Consider the following 14,022-nt stretch of genomic DNA (forward strand, 5'->3'; position numbering starts at 1 on the left):
ATTAATTCTTCCCTTGGACCAACAGGAAAAGGTATTCTTTCTTTATACAACTCACTCCTGGTAAACTACCCATAAGTGAAGAAAAACTATGAAGAAAACAAAAATTGTGCTATATTAAAACATTCTGTTTTCATCTAAGTTATGCTTCTAAATCACTTTCTCACCTTTTACAGTCTTTTACTAGTTAAGCTTCTCATATTTCAAACTTACAGATTTCATTCAATACACTCTTATGCCCGAAATATTTAAGTATAGAACCTTACTAGAAGTCTCTCTTAGAATACAAATATGATTGTTCACCAAATAACCTTTTGTATTTACAAGAAGTAACTAATATTGCCAAAACCCACACGTAAAATGCTTAAGTTTTACTTCAGCGAAGCTATATTTCTCTCTCAGGAATTGCAGCGTAAAGACAAAAGAACTTACTAGCCTTAAACGTGCAATTGATTTGAGATCCTTCCCTTTGGAAACTATTTAGAAATGTTAGCTTATGTCAAAAAAACCCACCAACACCCACCTCACACCACTTTTTCAATATATTAATGAAGTAACTTAAAAAAAAAGTTGAACAACTTGTTTAGGACAAATTACTATGTGATTGGACAAGTTTTAAAATTCCATTATTATTTAGCCTTAAATTCTGTAGACATTAAGACATAAAAACCCAGCAAAGCTCATGGAATTTTTCACAGAAGGGCTTCACTGTTTGGGAAAATTGTCTGAATTTTCAATTCAAGATACACACCCAGTTATAGCTCTTCCTGTAAATAGTATTTCTGAACTTAGTTCATCTTAGACAGCAACCCAAGACTAAAGAAGCTTACGTTTTCAAACTTCTGAAATACACAACGTAAGTTGCTCCACCCCAACACACACATAAGTAATCACATTCCTCAAGCAAAAACAGCTTTTAGGAAGTTACATAATTAAAGCCTGACCCAACTCCCAACTGAAAGCGGTAGCAGAACTCCCCTGCTTGCTTCAATGTCACTGATTCAAGCCTCCTGCGCACAAAAGCAGAAGACACATCTGGAATACACAGAAGGAGTAACTGCCATGGTTAACTACAAGGTATCGATAGCCTCAACTCCATACTACTATTAGTGGGCCTCCACACTTCTATCAGATACTTGGGGGAAAAGACAGACATATTTGCAGTAAAGGAAGAAATACACACTGCAAAAAGAAATGAAGCTGTAAACAAAAAAGCAGAGACATTGGTACATAGCTTAGCACTATCAATATTTATACAGAAAACAGTAAACACCTAAGCAAGGAGCACCATCATCAACAAGGGCAAAGAAGGGCAAAGGCCAACACAAAAGAGTTGAGTGAAAAAGCAACCACCCATACACCATTCCAAGTGGAGAAAAAAATTTCTCTTGAGAAAAAGCTATTTTAACACAACAGAGAACTAGGAAGTAGAAAGTAACATCAGAAAACAAAAAAAAAGTTAAGGCAGCAGGGGGCTTCAAAATACAGGGTGATAATAAATGGCATCAATGTTACATTCTGCATTATACAAAGGCACTATGAGGGGGGAAGAGGTTAAGTAAAGGAAAAAATGCCCCAAACCAAGAGCTAAAAAAAAAGTCTCAGAAGCAGCAATGATCCCATTTCCAGTTACATTCATTAAATTAGAAATATAGCACAAGACTATTCAAGATGCACGCCACCAGGCTGCTCAAGCTGAGAGGACAAGAGAGGAGACAGGATAGTGACCAGGGATGTTACACTGTTCTTGAAGACTTTCAGTTTGAACAGATCCCACAAGCCTGTGGAACTGAACGCACCCCTACCTCTCTTTTCTTTACTTCCTATGGTTACAGCCCAACAACAGAAGTCAGTGAGACCAGGTAAGTGCTTTTGATGAGGTTCCCATTGCTGCATAACACCACATACACCAAAGCAAACAACTCCTGAACTGGCTTCAACAGCCATTACAAATATTAACCTCAACACTTGTCAAAAAAAATAAATATTTCTCTTTTTTTTAGAAATTAACAAATGAAGCATTGGAAGAGCAAGCACACCTACGATCAGAATGCCACATTTGCTGGCTTCTGGTTCTATACTTCAATCACTACTAACCTACATTACCTTTGTATTTCTCACCTGCTTCTAGTTTTCTAACTATTTTGATCTGTAAGGTCATCTCGTTATTTTACTTCCCGTTCACTTGCCTGCAGAGTTAATAAAAAAAAATATAATTAGCTACTGCTTTGTGACAGAAACCTCTGCACCTTTCTTTACCTTGGTTAATGCCAGATGAAAGACAAGACAACACATTTTTACATTCATTAATATAAACTTTACAATATACCAGGTAACTTCAGCTCTGCCCTAGGAAGTTCTAATGTTAGATTTTACCTACAGCATCTCTGTCGAACAGCAGATAAAGGCTAACACTACTACTTGTGCTATTAGCAGATTCACTTGTACTCACGCTACCCTAACTCTGTTTTTCAAGTTAGAGCCTCATCATATACTCACTTATTAATGCCAAAACTCTCCTCCAATGAAGAAATACTGCTACCAAGGCAGCCCAGATCCTTTTTCTCAAATAATAGCTAAGTATCATCTAGAATAAATTAACATCACTTTCCATCAGAAGAGGTTGCCCTGTTATTGAAAAATACAAAGAAATCAAACAGCCCATCTCCTGAAGTTATATACATTGCCAACTCAAAAATAAAACCAAATATACACACTAAAGAGGCACAAGAAGCTTTACTGAGTAAGTGCCATCAACTTTAGAAGCAGTTAAGATTTTTATGAGCTCTTATACTTTAAAAGGTGACTTTCCAAATCTGAACTGCAATAACCAGTGCACTCTACCTGCGTGCCTAAGAACAGGCAACTTCAGTTCCTTTGCCACTGTTCACAACCTTTTTACACAATCGCCTGACAAACTTACTGACCTCATTTTAGTTTACAATTATGCCATTGCAAAACTCTGCATACAAACGAGCTATCAAGAGTCAGAACATTTTGGTATCCCTTATTCTCTCACTGGGACACTGCAACAAAAGTACTGCATGAACCCTTCATTCCTATCATACCACCTTTAGGGGAAAAAAAAATTAAATGCTTTTTTGTCAAAGAAGGAGGAAATCTGAAAGTTCTCTTACATACTAGAGACAGAATAGCAAGATCCCTTCACAAAACAATTACCCCAGACTTGCTTTCCCCTTCTCAGCTCACAGGAATTTAAATACCTTCCCCTCTTTTTCCCACCATGGAAGAAATGAGGGATTCACACTGAACCCCTCAGAAAAAAAACCAAAAAATATTCTCACCTTCACTGTGTTCTCAGGTACCCAATAAAGTTTTCAAATCCTGTGCCAAATACCAGCATGCACATATAGGCAAAAGAAAGGATATGGCAATAGAACAGGACATGCCAATAAACAAAGGAAAAAATAACAAGTATAGTGTAGAAAAGGGGTGGAGAAAACTGGCACAGAAATACCAGCCATGCACTATCACACAGAAGCAGAACGGGAAAAAGTAAAAGAAAAGTTAACAACACAAAAATCTCTGCCATTTTAAAGGTAAGATGCTAGTGGCACTATGGAGGGGAAAATACATAGATATATTACTTTAAGCAAGTATAAGTCAAACACACCTTCTGGTCATGCACGTGAAGTGTCACCCTTCCAAAGGCGTTCCACTGGAATTCCATACTGCTCCATTAACATATCAAGCATCAGAAACTATAATACACTACTAAACATTTGTAAGCATCATTTACAATGTAGTAAACCACACAACTGTTCCAGCTTCCAACTTTACAAACAATGCTTACTATAAAAAAGCCTTATGATTTGTCTTATAGCTTGTGAGAAGGAAAAAAGAAAAAGAGAACTCGACCAATCCCGAAGAAGGGACTTGAAACTGTCCTCACAGACCGATTCTCACAGCGTCTACCGCTAACACAAACCCGTATTTGCAGCGTACTGCAAATGCCTTTGCCCAGAGATCAGTTTTCGCTTCCACCGACAGCCACGGAACGGCAGAACACGCAAACGCGGCAAGTACGAGAGATGCCAGCTAAGGCCCGGAGCAGCTGCGCGGCACAAGCAGGGAGAGAGCGCGGAGGGCTGGGCTCCCAAGGCGCCGAGGGCCTCCGGCACGGCCCAGGTCCCTCTGCTCCACGCTGACAGACCTCCCGCAGGCCCGCGCTCTCCCGCCGGGAGGCGGCACCACCCGGGGCCCGGTGGCGGCGGAGCCCTGCCAGCAGCTCCTGCCCAGCGGGCAGAAGCCGGAGCCCCTCCGGGGCGCTCCGCTGCGCCGCTGGAGACGGGAGCCGGCCCGAGAGCGCAGGGCAGAGTCTGAGCCAGGCCCGGCGGAGGCGGGGGGCACGGGCCGCGGTGGCAGGGCCGCGGGTGCACACCGGGCGGCTGCCGCCGGCACTAGTGCCCCTGGCGCTGTGGCGGCCCGGCCGCGGGGCTCGATGGCGGGCAGGAGCGCCAGCACAGGCATGCGGGGGCCCCGGGCGGCCGGGAACTCACGGGCCGCCGCAGCGTAGGTCCAGCCCGGCCAGCGGCGCAGTGAGGGGAGCAGGCGAGCGGCGAACACCGACGCGGGGGCAGACCGGGGCGGAGGGCGCCACAGACGCACTCACCGGGCCGGTCCCTGGAGCAGAGGAAGCAGCAGCGGCAGGAGCCAGGCATTCAAAATGGCGACAGCGCGGCCGCAGCACCGATACCGCAGGCGGAGGGATCCGCACGCTGGCGCTCTCCCCTAGGCCTGCCGTTCACTACCGGCCGCGGGGAGGCGGAGGGGGGGGCGCAGAGCGGAGCGTCAGCCTCAGAAGGGGCAGCGGGGGAACGGCGCGGCAGCGGCGGCGGCGAGGCGGAAAAGGCAGCTCGCACTATTTTTCATGGCGGAAGCATCCGCGAGGTCGGCCTTGCGAGAAGCCGACCGTCACTACCGTGGCAGTCAGTGATGACGTCACGCGGGGGCGGTGTCACGACGCGCGCTGTCCCGCGGCGAGGCCGGCCGGGTCGCGTCGCCCGCAACTAGCGTTCCGGGGCCCATCTGCCGGGTGGAGGCCAGCGGCGTTTCCCGCGGGGAGGCTGCTGTCAGCCCCCCTGAGCTCCTTAAGCGTCCGCTAGTGACACCGGGGACAGCGTCACGCTTCCCTGACATCAGAGGCTCGGCTCGACGCCTCGGAGGCGGCAGCAGGCACGAAGCAGTGTCTGATCTATAGATGTGCGAGGACGTTGTTCTGAGACCAGCCCTGGGGCGGACATGGCCGTGTGCTGGCAGCGGTACCAGAGGAGCGGCCCGGGCTTGTTTGCCAGCGGCGGGGGGGAGACCCCAGACCCGTGTGAGGGGTCACGCGGGGCGGGCGCTGCTCGGGTGTAAGGGGCGCAGCCGCTCGAGCCCGAGTCCCGGAGTTCGGGGTGGGAGAGACTTTGACGTGTGATGGGGAACGGGAACTGGCGAGACCCCGCTCCGGGCAACTTCTCCTCGCACTTGCCAGGATCTTCTATCACATCACAAACCGATGAACAACGAGAAGCCGCACACTCGTAGGAGCTTGCTGGCGGCACCGAGACAAGCAAGGGCGCCGGGTGCGAGGCAGGGCGAGGGGTACGTTTAGGCAGAAGGTGGAAGGGCTGCGCAGAGGGCGGTGGGGCAGGAGTTCCTCCACCACCGGCCCCCCGCAGTGAGAACCGGGCCGGCTGCCCGGTCTGAGGCGCCGGGCGCGGCAGGCGCCCCGGGACGGCTCGGCCTTTGCGGCTGGGGACTGGGCACGGCCTTTCCCCGCAGGAGCTCGCTCCCCCGCAGCCGATCCGCCCGCCCGGGCCGAGGTCTCGGTGGAAGCCTGCGCTCCCGGCGGCGCCCCGCCCCTCCGGCCGGCCCAGCAGCACGCCCTACCCGCCGAAGAGCAGTGCCGGCCGGTATCACCGCCCAGGGGCTAGCCTGGGCCCCGGGGGCGGCGCCGGGGGGCGCGGCAGGTTGCCAGGGCGACCGGCACTGCGGACGGCCGGTGACGTCAGCTGCGGGTGCGCCGCCGCCACGCCCCCTGCCGCCGGGTGAGGCGCTTCCGGCGCGCGGAGCAGTGCGTCATCGACGTGCGCCGCGGGGAGGGGTCGGGCCGGAGGTGGCCGCGGGCGGCGCCGGGGCCGATGGGGGTCGCGGAGGAGGAGCCGGGCGATGGCGGGTGAGCCGCGGGCTGTGGTGGGCACCGGGCGGGCCCGCCGTGGCGGGGCGCGACGCGACTGCGGCGCCTCGGATTCGGCGGGGTGGGGCGCGGCCGGGGCCGGGGGTGGGGCCGGTGCCGGCGACCGGGCTCGGGCTCTCGTCGGTCCCCGGAGCCGGTGCCGCGGCCCCGGGGTAGGGCCAGGGTTCGTCGGCTCGCTTGTTCTCGCGGCCGGGGCCCGGGGCCTCCCCTGTCCCTGCGGCCTGGTGGCTCCCCCCGCCGCCGGGGCCCTTGGCGGCTCGGTGGCGGGGCCGGGACTGACGACTCCCTCTGTTCCTGGCGCAGGTGAGGCGGTGGCCGGGAGCGGGGATCCGGGAGCCGGCGTGTGGCAGCCCCTGCGGGTGCCCCCATGAACGAGCGTCGCGGCCGGGGCTGCCGGGACACCACGGGGCACCATGAGAGCAGGCCACGAGCGGAGCCAGGAGTGCCTCCCGCCAAAGAAGCGCGAACTTCCTACCGCCAGCACCGGCACCGAGACAGGACGTGCAGGGCTTGCCCAGGCCTCGGGCGAGGGCCCCGACTGGACCCGGGCAGCGGGGCCAGGCCCTGCGGCTCTGCACTATGGCCCTGGCGAGGCCACGGAAGCAGTGGCAGGGCTGACGGTGGACCAGTATGGGATGCTCTACAAAGTGGCAGTGCCACCCGCCACCTTTTCACCAACGGGTCTGCACTCCGTGGTGAACGTGAGCCCTCTGCCTCCCACCTTCAATATGACTTCACCAATAATCCAGCACCCAGGGGTGCCCTACCCCCCCATCCACTACGCACAGATCCCTCCAGCGTCCCTACAGTTCATTGGCTCGCATTACACAGTGCCCTATGCTGTCCCTCCTGGCTTCCTGCCTAGTCCTCTCCTGTCTCCTTCCACCAACATCACCGCCTCTCATGTCCCCCACTTTGTGCCATATGCCTCTCTCTTCACGGAAGAAGCCGCTCCTTCCCCCCAGACTACCTCTCCTACCCACACCTTCAACAAATCTGCTTCTGCAATCTCTCCTTCTGGCCAGATGCAGCACCATGCTGGGACCCAGCCATTAGATATTGCACCAGGTAGAATTCCTGTTTATTATCAGATGTCCCGCTTCCCACCAGGGTATTCTGCATATGAGACACCTACAACGGGCGGAAGCCCAGAGTCTCTTCAGCAAGACAGTCACCCGAGTTCAGAGGTAGCTGCTGCCAATGGTGGACAGAGACATCTGGAGCATAGTGTGGTGAGGAGGACCAGTGAGGCTGCGGACTCTGCCAGCAGTAAAGCTGAAGACTGTCTGCCAGGGGCTGTAGCGGGATGTGTGGTCGATGGACAGTTCCTTTCAGGTTACCAGACGTTGGGAACAGAGGTCTCTGTGCCAGCTCACAGAAGCACCCCAGACACCGATCTGGAGGTTCAGAGGGTGGTGGGGGTGTTGGCATCTCAGGATTATCATATTCTGGCAGCCCAGAGGAAAGATGACCCGAGCCCCTTAAACCTTTGCCATAATATCCCTGATCAGCAGGGGGAGTCAAAGGACGTGCTGAGGAACCCAGCGGAAAGGGCGGCTGCTGAGAAAAGCCAGTCCAGGAGTCCGTATGTAATGTCCCCTGAAGAGCCGGTTAGACAAAGACAATTAACCAAAGGAATGGTGATAGCCAACGGCAAGCCAGTCCTGGTTCCCGCTGGATCCGAGCCCACCAGGTCTTCCACTTCAGAAACCCTGGTGAGGCGGAGCCCGGACGCACAGGCTGGAGGAAGCGCACTTGAAAAGGACCTGGTCCAGCTGCAACCACCCAGCTCCTCACACTTGCCCTCTCACTTCATGAAAGGAGCCATCATCCAGCTGGCTACAGGAGAGCTGAAGCGCGTGGAGGACCTGCAGACTCAAGACTTTGTTCGCAGTGCAGAGGTGAGCGGGGGCCTGAAGATTGACTCCAGCACCGTGGTGGATATTCAGGAAAGCCAGTGGCCCGGGCTTGTCACACTGCATTTTGTGGTCGGGGAGCAACAAAGTAAAGTGAGCATTGATGTGCCCCCAGAGCATCCCTTCTTTGTGTATGGCCAGGGCTGGTCCTCCTGTAGCCCAGGCCGGACTGGTCAGCTCTTTGCTTTGCCCTGTCACAGGCTGCAAGTGGGTGATGTCTGTATATCAATCAGTTTACAGAGCATGAACGGCAGCTCCGCTTCTCAGGCTAACTACCCTCTCACGGATCAGTTGCTATCTACTAGGGAGAGATCTGAAAGAACAGCTCAGGGGTCAAGAGAACCGTCTGACAGAGCTGCTGAAAGGAAGAGCCACACAGATAGGGACAGTGCAGCCCAGAGCTCTCCTGTAGAATCCTCTCAGCCTGAGACTGGCAGTCAGCACAGCTGGACAGCCCCAGGCTTCCAAAGATACAGCATGCAGGCAGAGGAGCCTCGGCCCTCTCTGCTCCGTCCCTCTTTCATTCCCCAGGAGGTCAAGCTGTCTATCGAAGGGCGTTCAAATGCAGGGAAGTGATCCCTTTGAGGCTGTGAGCTAGGGCATCCCCTGTAGGTGAGCCTCACCATCAGGTGGAGAAATTGCACAGACTTTGTGACAGGTTCACCAGCAAGGCTGCTTTCTGCCCTGCAGGACTGGGTTTATTCCAGTTCAGTGGCTGACAAGTTCCGCTTGGGGAATCAAGAGGGCTCCAGTGCCTCAGGGAGCAGCAACAGGCTAGCTGGGGTAGAGAACAGGGATGTGCTCATGAGCTTGCGATGGGAGCATTCCAGAGATTGGAGGGTAGGGCTTTCTCGCACCTCCCTGAATAACTTGATTCCCTGCAGGGCAGGGTCTAAGCATTCAAGATGGGTTGGGAGATGAGGAGGGCAGACATGGCTTAAAGTAGCAGATAAAATTGCTGAAGATTTTATTCCTCCTTTCTCATGATGGGGAGAGATGGGTCCCCACTGGAGTTTAGGGGGCTCTACTCTCAGTATCCCTTTTCTTCACACATGCACTTTAAAAGGACCGTTCACCAAGGGAGCTCTTGAGGGTGGGATGGAGATGCTTCTCTGGTGGTTCTGTTTAATGTCTCTTCCACTGAATCCAACTGCTCTTTCTTCTTGCATAGAATGTAAAGATTTGAATGAATCACAGAAATTCAAGAGGAAGGACCAAAAGGATGGGTTTGGGTGTAGGTGAACAGGGAACTCAAGCACTTGGGATGGGACACAAGTTGGGACGGGAGACATCAGTAAAATACATTTAATTATTTGCCACCAAATCGAATCTTTCTTCCCATGTTAATAATGATTTTTTAAAAAGCATCTCTTGGGCTTAGAGCTTTTGCAGAGGCTTAGCCTATGGATGAATGGGGTTGGGGTTTTTTGGTTGGTTTTCAGGCTTTGGTTGTTTTGGTTTTTTTTAAAGCCGGAGTAAAATATATTCAGCATTCTCTAAGGAAGGATGGATGACTGTGAGATGACCGAGACTATATTTTGTAACTAAATAAGAAGAAAACTTTCCAGATGGCTAATTCTTCCCTGCAGGCAGTTTCCTGAATAAGCTCTAGACAAGAGACAAGTGTTTGTGCATGTGCAGGCAAGGTACAATGTTTCTGCTAAGTACAGTTCTATGATTAATGTAGGGACTCTAAAATTATCATGGCATCACGGGGCATTTTGGGGTGGTTTTGTGATAGTTTTTCTGATGCTTTACTTCGGAGTTCCTCTGTAGAACAGCATGGTAAAATCAAGAGTAGTCTTTTTCATGGTGAGATTTAATACAACTGTATATTAATACCTCATTATGGTAATAACACTCCATTCAAGTGAAGGCTCTAGTAGTTAGACTAATTTGCCCTCTCTGATGGTGTGTTATGACACCAGCTCTAACTGCTTAGCTAGAATAAAGGATAGTCACCATTATGTTGACAGTAAGAGTCTTCACTGACTTGACTTCTTGGATTAAGTATTTCTTATATTAAGGTGCCCATCTCTGTGTTAGGACCAGGCTTTTAAGAGGGTCTCTTTCCAGTGTGCAGGTCCCTACTAGAGTCCTGATGCTGCTCCTGATGTTCAGCGTACCATTTTCTGTCTCCCTTTGCTCATCTTCCTGAAGTTCTCTGTCGGGCATGCCTGATGGCTAGGGCACTGCTTTTCCTTCCCCGAATGGCTTGTGTGTCAGCACCTCTCCTCAGCACAGCTGTCCTTTGGTCAGCTTGCAGCAGTGGTGTCTCAGGGCTGTTCTGCACGCTCTCCAGGAATGTGACCTGCAATTGGCAGGCTTCTGTTGGCTGTGTGATGGAGCAGTGCTCCGCTGGCTATGAGGCAAGTTAGAGAGTCTCCAGAACGTCCCTTCCATCTGGGTTGTCAGTCCTGTTTCCCTAGCACATTGCTAGCCTTTTTTGTTGCCTTTGAAATGCCTGCACCAGGACGGTTTCTTTTCAGGCCTTAGGGAGACATGCGCTACTCATGCCTTCAGTGTTTGTGCCTCACGGGGGTTTCTCCAGAACAAGGATGCTGCCTATATCACATGTAGCTTCCCCCAGATGACACTGTTTCCAGTCTCATCAGCTGCATTTGAAATGTATGAAGTCGCAGTGATGCTGTCATGTGAAGATTCTGCCTCCTTGCATGCAACAGCTGTGGGAACAGATGCTATTTTCATGGCACTGTTTGTCAGTAAAATGTACTGTCTGGGCCCAGGTGCCTCATCACCTTGTGTGTTTCACAGTTGCTATTCATTGGATTCTACGCAAAGACCTCGATTAGTGTCAGTTAGTACTTCATGCTCAGGATATCCAGGGTGTCTGTGGCCAAAGGCAGAAGGCAGAGGAGCCCAGGTTCTCTTGCCTGTTCTTTGCATGGTGCATGCAGAGGAATTCAGAGCTGTGGCAGGCAGCTAAGAAAGGGATCTTGCCTACATACGGTGTGTGAATGTAGAAGGGCTGGTTGCACACAGAGGGAGTGTCTGAGCAGCTGAAGGGCACAGAGCCCCTCACGTGCATCTTTGAACACTGAAGTCTCTTGTCTTTTGGAGAGAGGGTTTGGAGAGCCTGCCTTATCTCCTGTGTGTTACTGTAACTACTACTAGATCTCAGTTGCACTGAACAGTGCTCTGAAAGGGAAGACACTGATGTATGAGGCAAGATGCCATGTGGCTAAAATAGCTTTGTACTGTAAGCAGCTGAAGGGCTGTGAAGGTGCTCACCCTGGTGTTTACCCAGCCGCTGGCCTGGACTTTGGCTCACTGTGCATCTCTTGAGTGCGCTCCTGAGCTCTGTGGAACATGCCAGGGTGAATTTGACCTTGGTGCTTCTATCCAGACTCTGTGTCAGTCCCACTGTTGTGCATGTTTCAGCTGCCAGCTCTTCCATGGAAGCAATGCTTTGGGGCACACCTTGTGGTGGGGCATTGATACGAAGAATTTTGGCATCTGGGCGCTTGCCCCAGAGGCGGTGGGCGGGGGGGCGGCACTGGCAGCCCTCTAGCCCAGCTTGGCAGTACTCATCGTCACTGGAATCTGTCCTTCCTGGGTTGGGCTGTGTTGCTCTGCACCCTGTGTTGGTTGCTGTGTTGAGCATTGAGGCTCTCCTGAGATAGGGAGTGTTTGAGACAGGCTCTGCTGTAGGCAGAAAGGCTATGAATGAGCCCATGGAGGAAGCTTTTCTTTCTTAGGTTTACTGGGAAAGGAGGAGATAAAGCCAGGAAGACATTGTGGAATGAGATGGTTATCTGGGCTTTTCTCCTGGCAGAGATGTGACAGGCTTATCAGAGAAATATACTGTTTTCCTGCTGCTGCTGTGAAGGGGAGGAGAGCTGTGGTCTGTCCAACCTGGAGGAGGAGGCCTCCTGGCCTTGGTTTTATCCAGCTCACACTCTGTGGCAAGCGTCTGTAGGATGCAATAATGGGTGTCTGTAGCCATCTGTCCTATCTCATGAAACATTCCTAAAGTCAGCTGCCCAGCAGAGGCCTGGCTTGTTTCTAGGCTATGCGTACACTTGCTCCAGGAACGTGAGACTTGGTCCAAGCGATGAGTGCTCATCACTACCAGACTATGCAGAGGAAGCTCTGTCTGGAAAGAAGGAAAGCTGCAGAGGCCCCTCTGCCTCCCCTTTCCAGCAGGTGCGCAAGTATAATGCACTTTTCTCATTAAGTGTCCCACCCCCATCCCGTCCCCACCCCACACTTGAAGTCACTTTCCCCCGTAGAGAACTAACAATCCTTGTTACTCAGAAAATAATGTAAAAGAAACTACAGCAGCTTGAGTAGCCCAAATGCTAGTTCCTGCCCACAGCAGTACATGTGCCTTTCCCTAGCATCACTCACAACTGCTCTTTGTCTTTCAGGCTGTCCTAGGGCCTGAAACTTTGCAGAAGCTGCTAAGATGGCTACGAATGCACATTCTGTACAGAGTTTGGCCCAGGGTGTGTTCTACGTATGGCTTAAAATGCTGATGGTCAAGGCCCTTCCACGGTCTTCACATCTGTCCATGGAGGACAGGACTTGCCCCTAAGGTCCTTCTAGGCTGCTGCCACCCCACCCTGCAAACGCACCCATGCACATTCTAGTTGTTTTCCGCTTTCATGGCACCTTAGCGCCAGGGGAGGGTCTGCCCATGCAAAGCAGAGAAACAGACATGTCACACTGGGGGAACTGGCTGGGCTGCCCTGAGGCAAGGAGGTCTTTGTAGATAAGTGCTGATCCCTCAACTATAATCCCAGTTATGTAATGGCTGTATTAACATGTAACCAACCGCATTGTATCTAAAGCCTTAGAACTAGTCAGGTGCTCCCCTCCAACCTTGTTCCTGCCCCTTTCCTCCTACCTGATCTTTAACAAAGCATTAATAATTCTAAGGATAATCTCTATTTTGTTGTGCTTTTTTTGTAACTGTTTTAAATAAATCAATTTGTACTGTATATTTGTACTTTTGGTGAGATCCTTTTTCCTGTTTTACCATTTTAAGTCTGTACTTGGCTACACACAGATTGTATTTTTATTGTTAATGCTCTTATGAATATTGCATTTAACTTGTTGACTCTGTAAACACAGTATATATCTATATCTATATATATATATCTATATATAAACCAATAGCTTTTCCTTTGGTGTTTGAGACTTTTTGCTCATCTGTATCGTAATTGATAATTAGGATGTGGCTTCTCTGCTCTTGCACAGAGTGATCTGGAGACTTGTGGCAAGGGCAAGGTAAAGGCTGTCTGACAGATGGATTGTAAGCCATAATTCTGTGTTGAAGTGCTTTTGCTGTTATGTGATGTTTCCTGAACCCCTTGGAATAACGGTCAAGTACCAGTGACACTGCAGGGAAAATTCGGCTGCCGATGGCAGAGTGAAGCTACATCTCTGTTGGCCAAGCAAAACACCCAAGGCAGAGTAATAGCAAATGCTGCAGGATGCAGACTCTATGCTGGTTTGAGTATGAAAATGGACAGAGGCAAGAATAGAGAGGTCAGTTCAGAGAGCAAAGGAGGATACAAGCATGGCAACACAGAACTGAATAGATCCTTTCCAGATCTGGTGCCTTTTCCCACAGTGAGAGAGGCCAGGATGACTCCTGGATATCAGTTCTATGTGATGAATCAGATGTTAAAGCAGGCTCTGTAAGGTGAGGAAGCAAGATGTTACAGTGCCATGTGGAAGAATGTACCATTGAAAAGATTAAATACTTTTTGTAGCAAGTGTCCACAAGGCTGTCTGTAAGGTTGGTTTGTTTTCACAAAAAAACAACCAACCAACATTATGCACTTTGAAGGCAATTATTGTAAGCATTAACTAGGGTTTTAAGGGACTTAAAAGTGTTTCAAACTGAAAAAAAGAGCGAAAAATCAGGTTTCTATGTAG

The 14,022-nt window shown here is 50.8% G+C and overlaps 2 protein-coding genes across 7 annotated transcripts in view; one reads left to right on the forward strand and one right to left on the reverse strand.

Moving 5' to 3' along the window:
* Positions 1–4,913, reverse strand: part of AP1G1 (adaptor related protein complex 1 subunit gamma 1) — a 52,194-nt gene extending 47,281 nt beyond the window's left edge. For 2 of the 4 annotated variants that reach the window (XM_040614891.1, XM_040614889.1), the window contains exon 1: positions 4,631–4,908. The gene's annotated coding sequence lies outside the window, so the exon portion shown is untranslated. Of the gene's footprint in view, positions 1–2,118; positions 2,170–4,630 lie in introns of those variants that run through there. The other 2 variants (XM_040614890.1, XM_040614893.1) reach the window with 2 other exon arrangements.
* Positions 4,914–6,093: 1,180 nt separating this feature from the next.
* Positions 6,094–13,263, forward strand: ATXN1L (ataxin 1 like). Of its 3 annotated transcripts, none has more exons than XM_040615491.1 (3): positions 6,094–6,178; positions 6,503–8,208; positions 12,507–13,263. In XM_040615491.1, the coding sequence occupies exons 2-3, from the start codon at positions 6,613–6,615 to the stop codon at positions 12,612–12,614; spliced, it is 1,704 nt and encodes a 567-aa protein (XP_040471425.1). In that variant the 5' UTR covers positions 6,094–6,178; positions 6,503–6,612; the 3' UTR covers positions 12,615–13,263. The 3 variants fall into 3 exon arrangements, with proteins under 3 accessions (XP_040471425.1, XP_040471426.1, XP_040471424.1); XM_040615492.1 differs by having other exon boundaries at positions 6,503–8,100; XM_040615490.1 differs by having other exon boundaries at positions 6,503–13,263.
* The last annotated feature ends 759 nt before the right edge of the window (positions 13,264–14,022 follow it).

Source organism: Falco naumanni, chromosome 15 (genome assembly GCF_017639655.2).
Source record: "Falco naumanni isolate bFalNau1 chromosome 15, bFalNau1.pat, whole genome shotgun sequence".
Taxonomy (NCBI): domain Eukaryota; kingdom Metazoa; phylum Chordata; class Aves; order Falconiformes; family Falconidae; genus Falco; species Falco naumanni.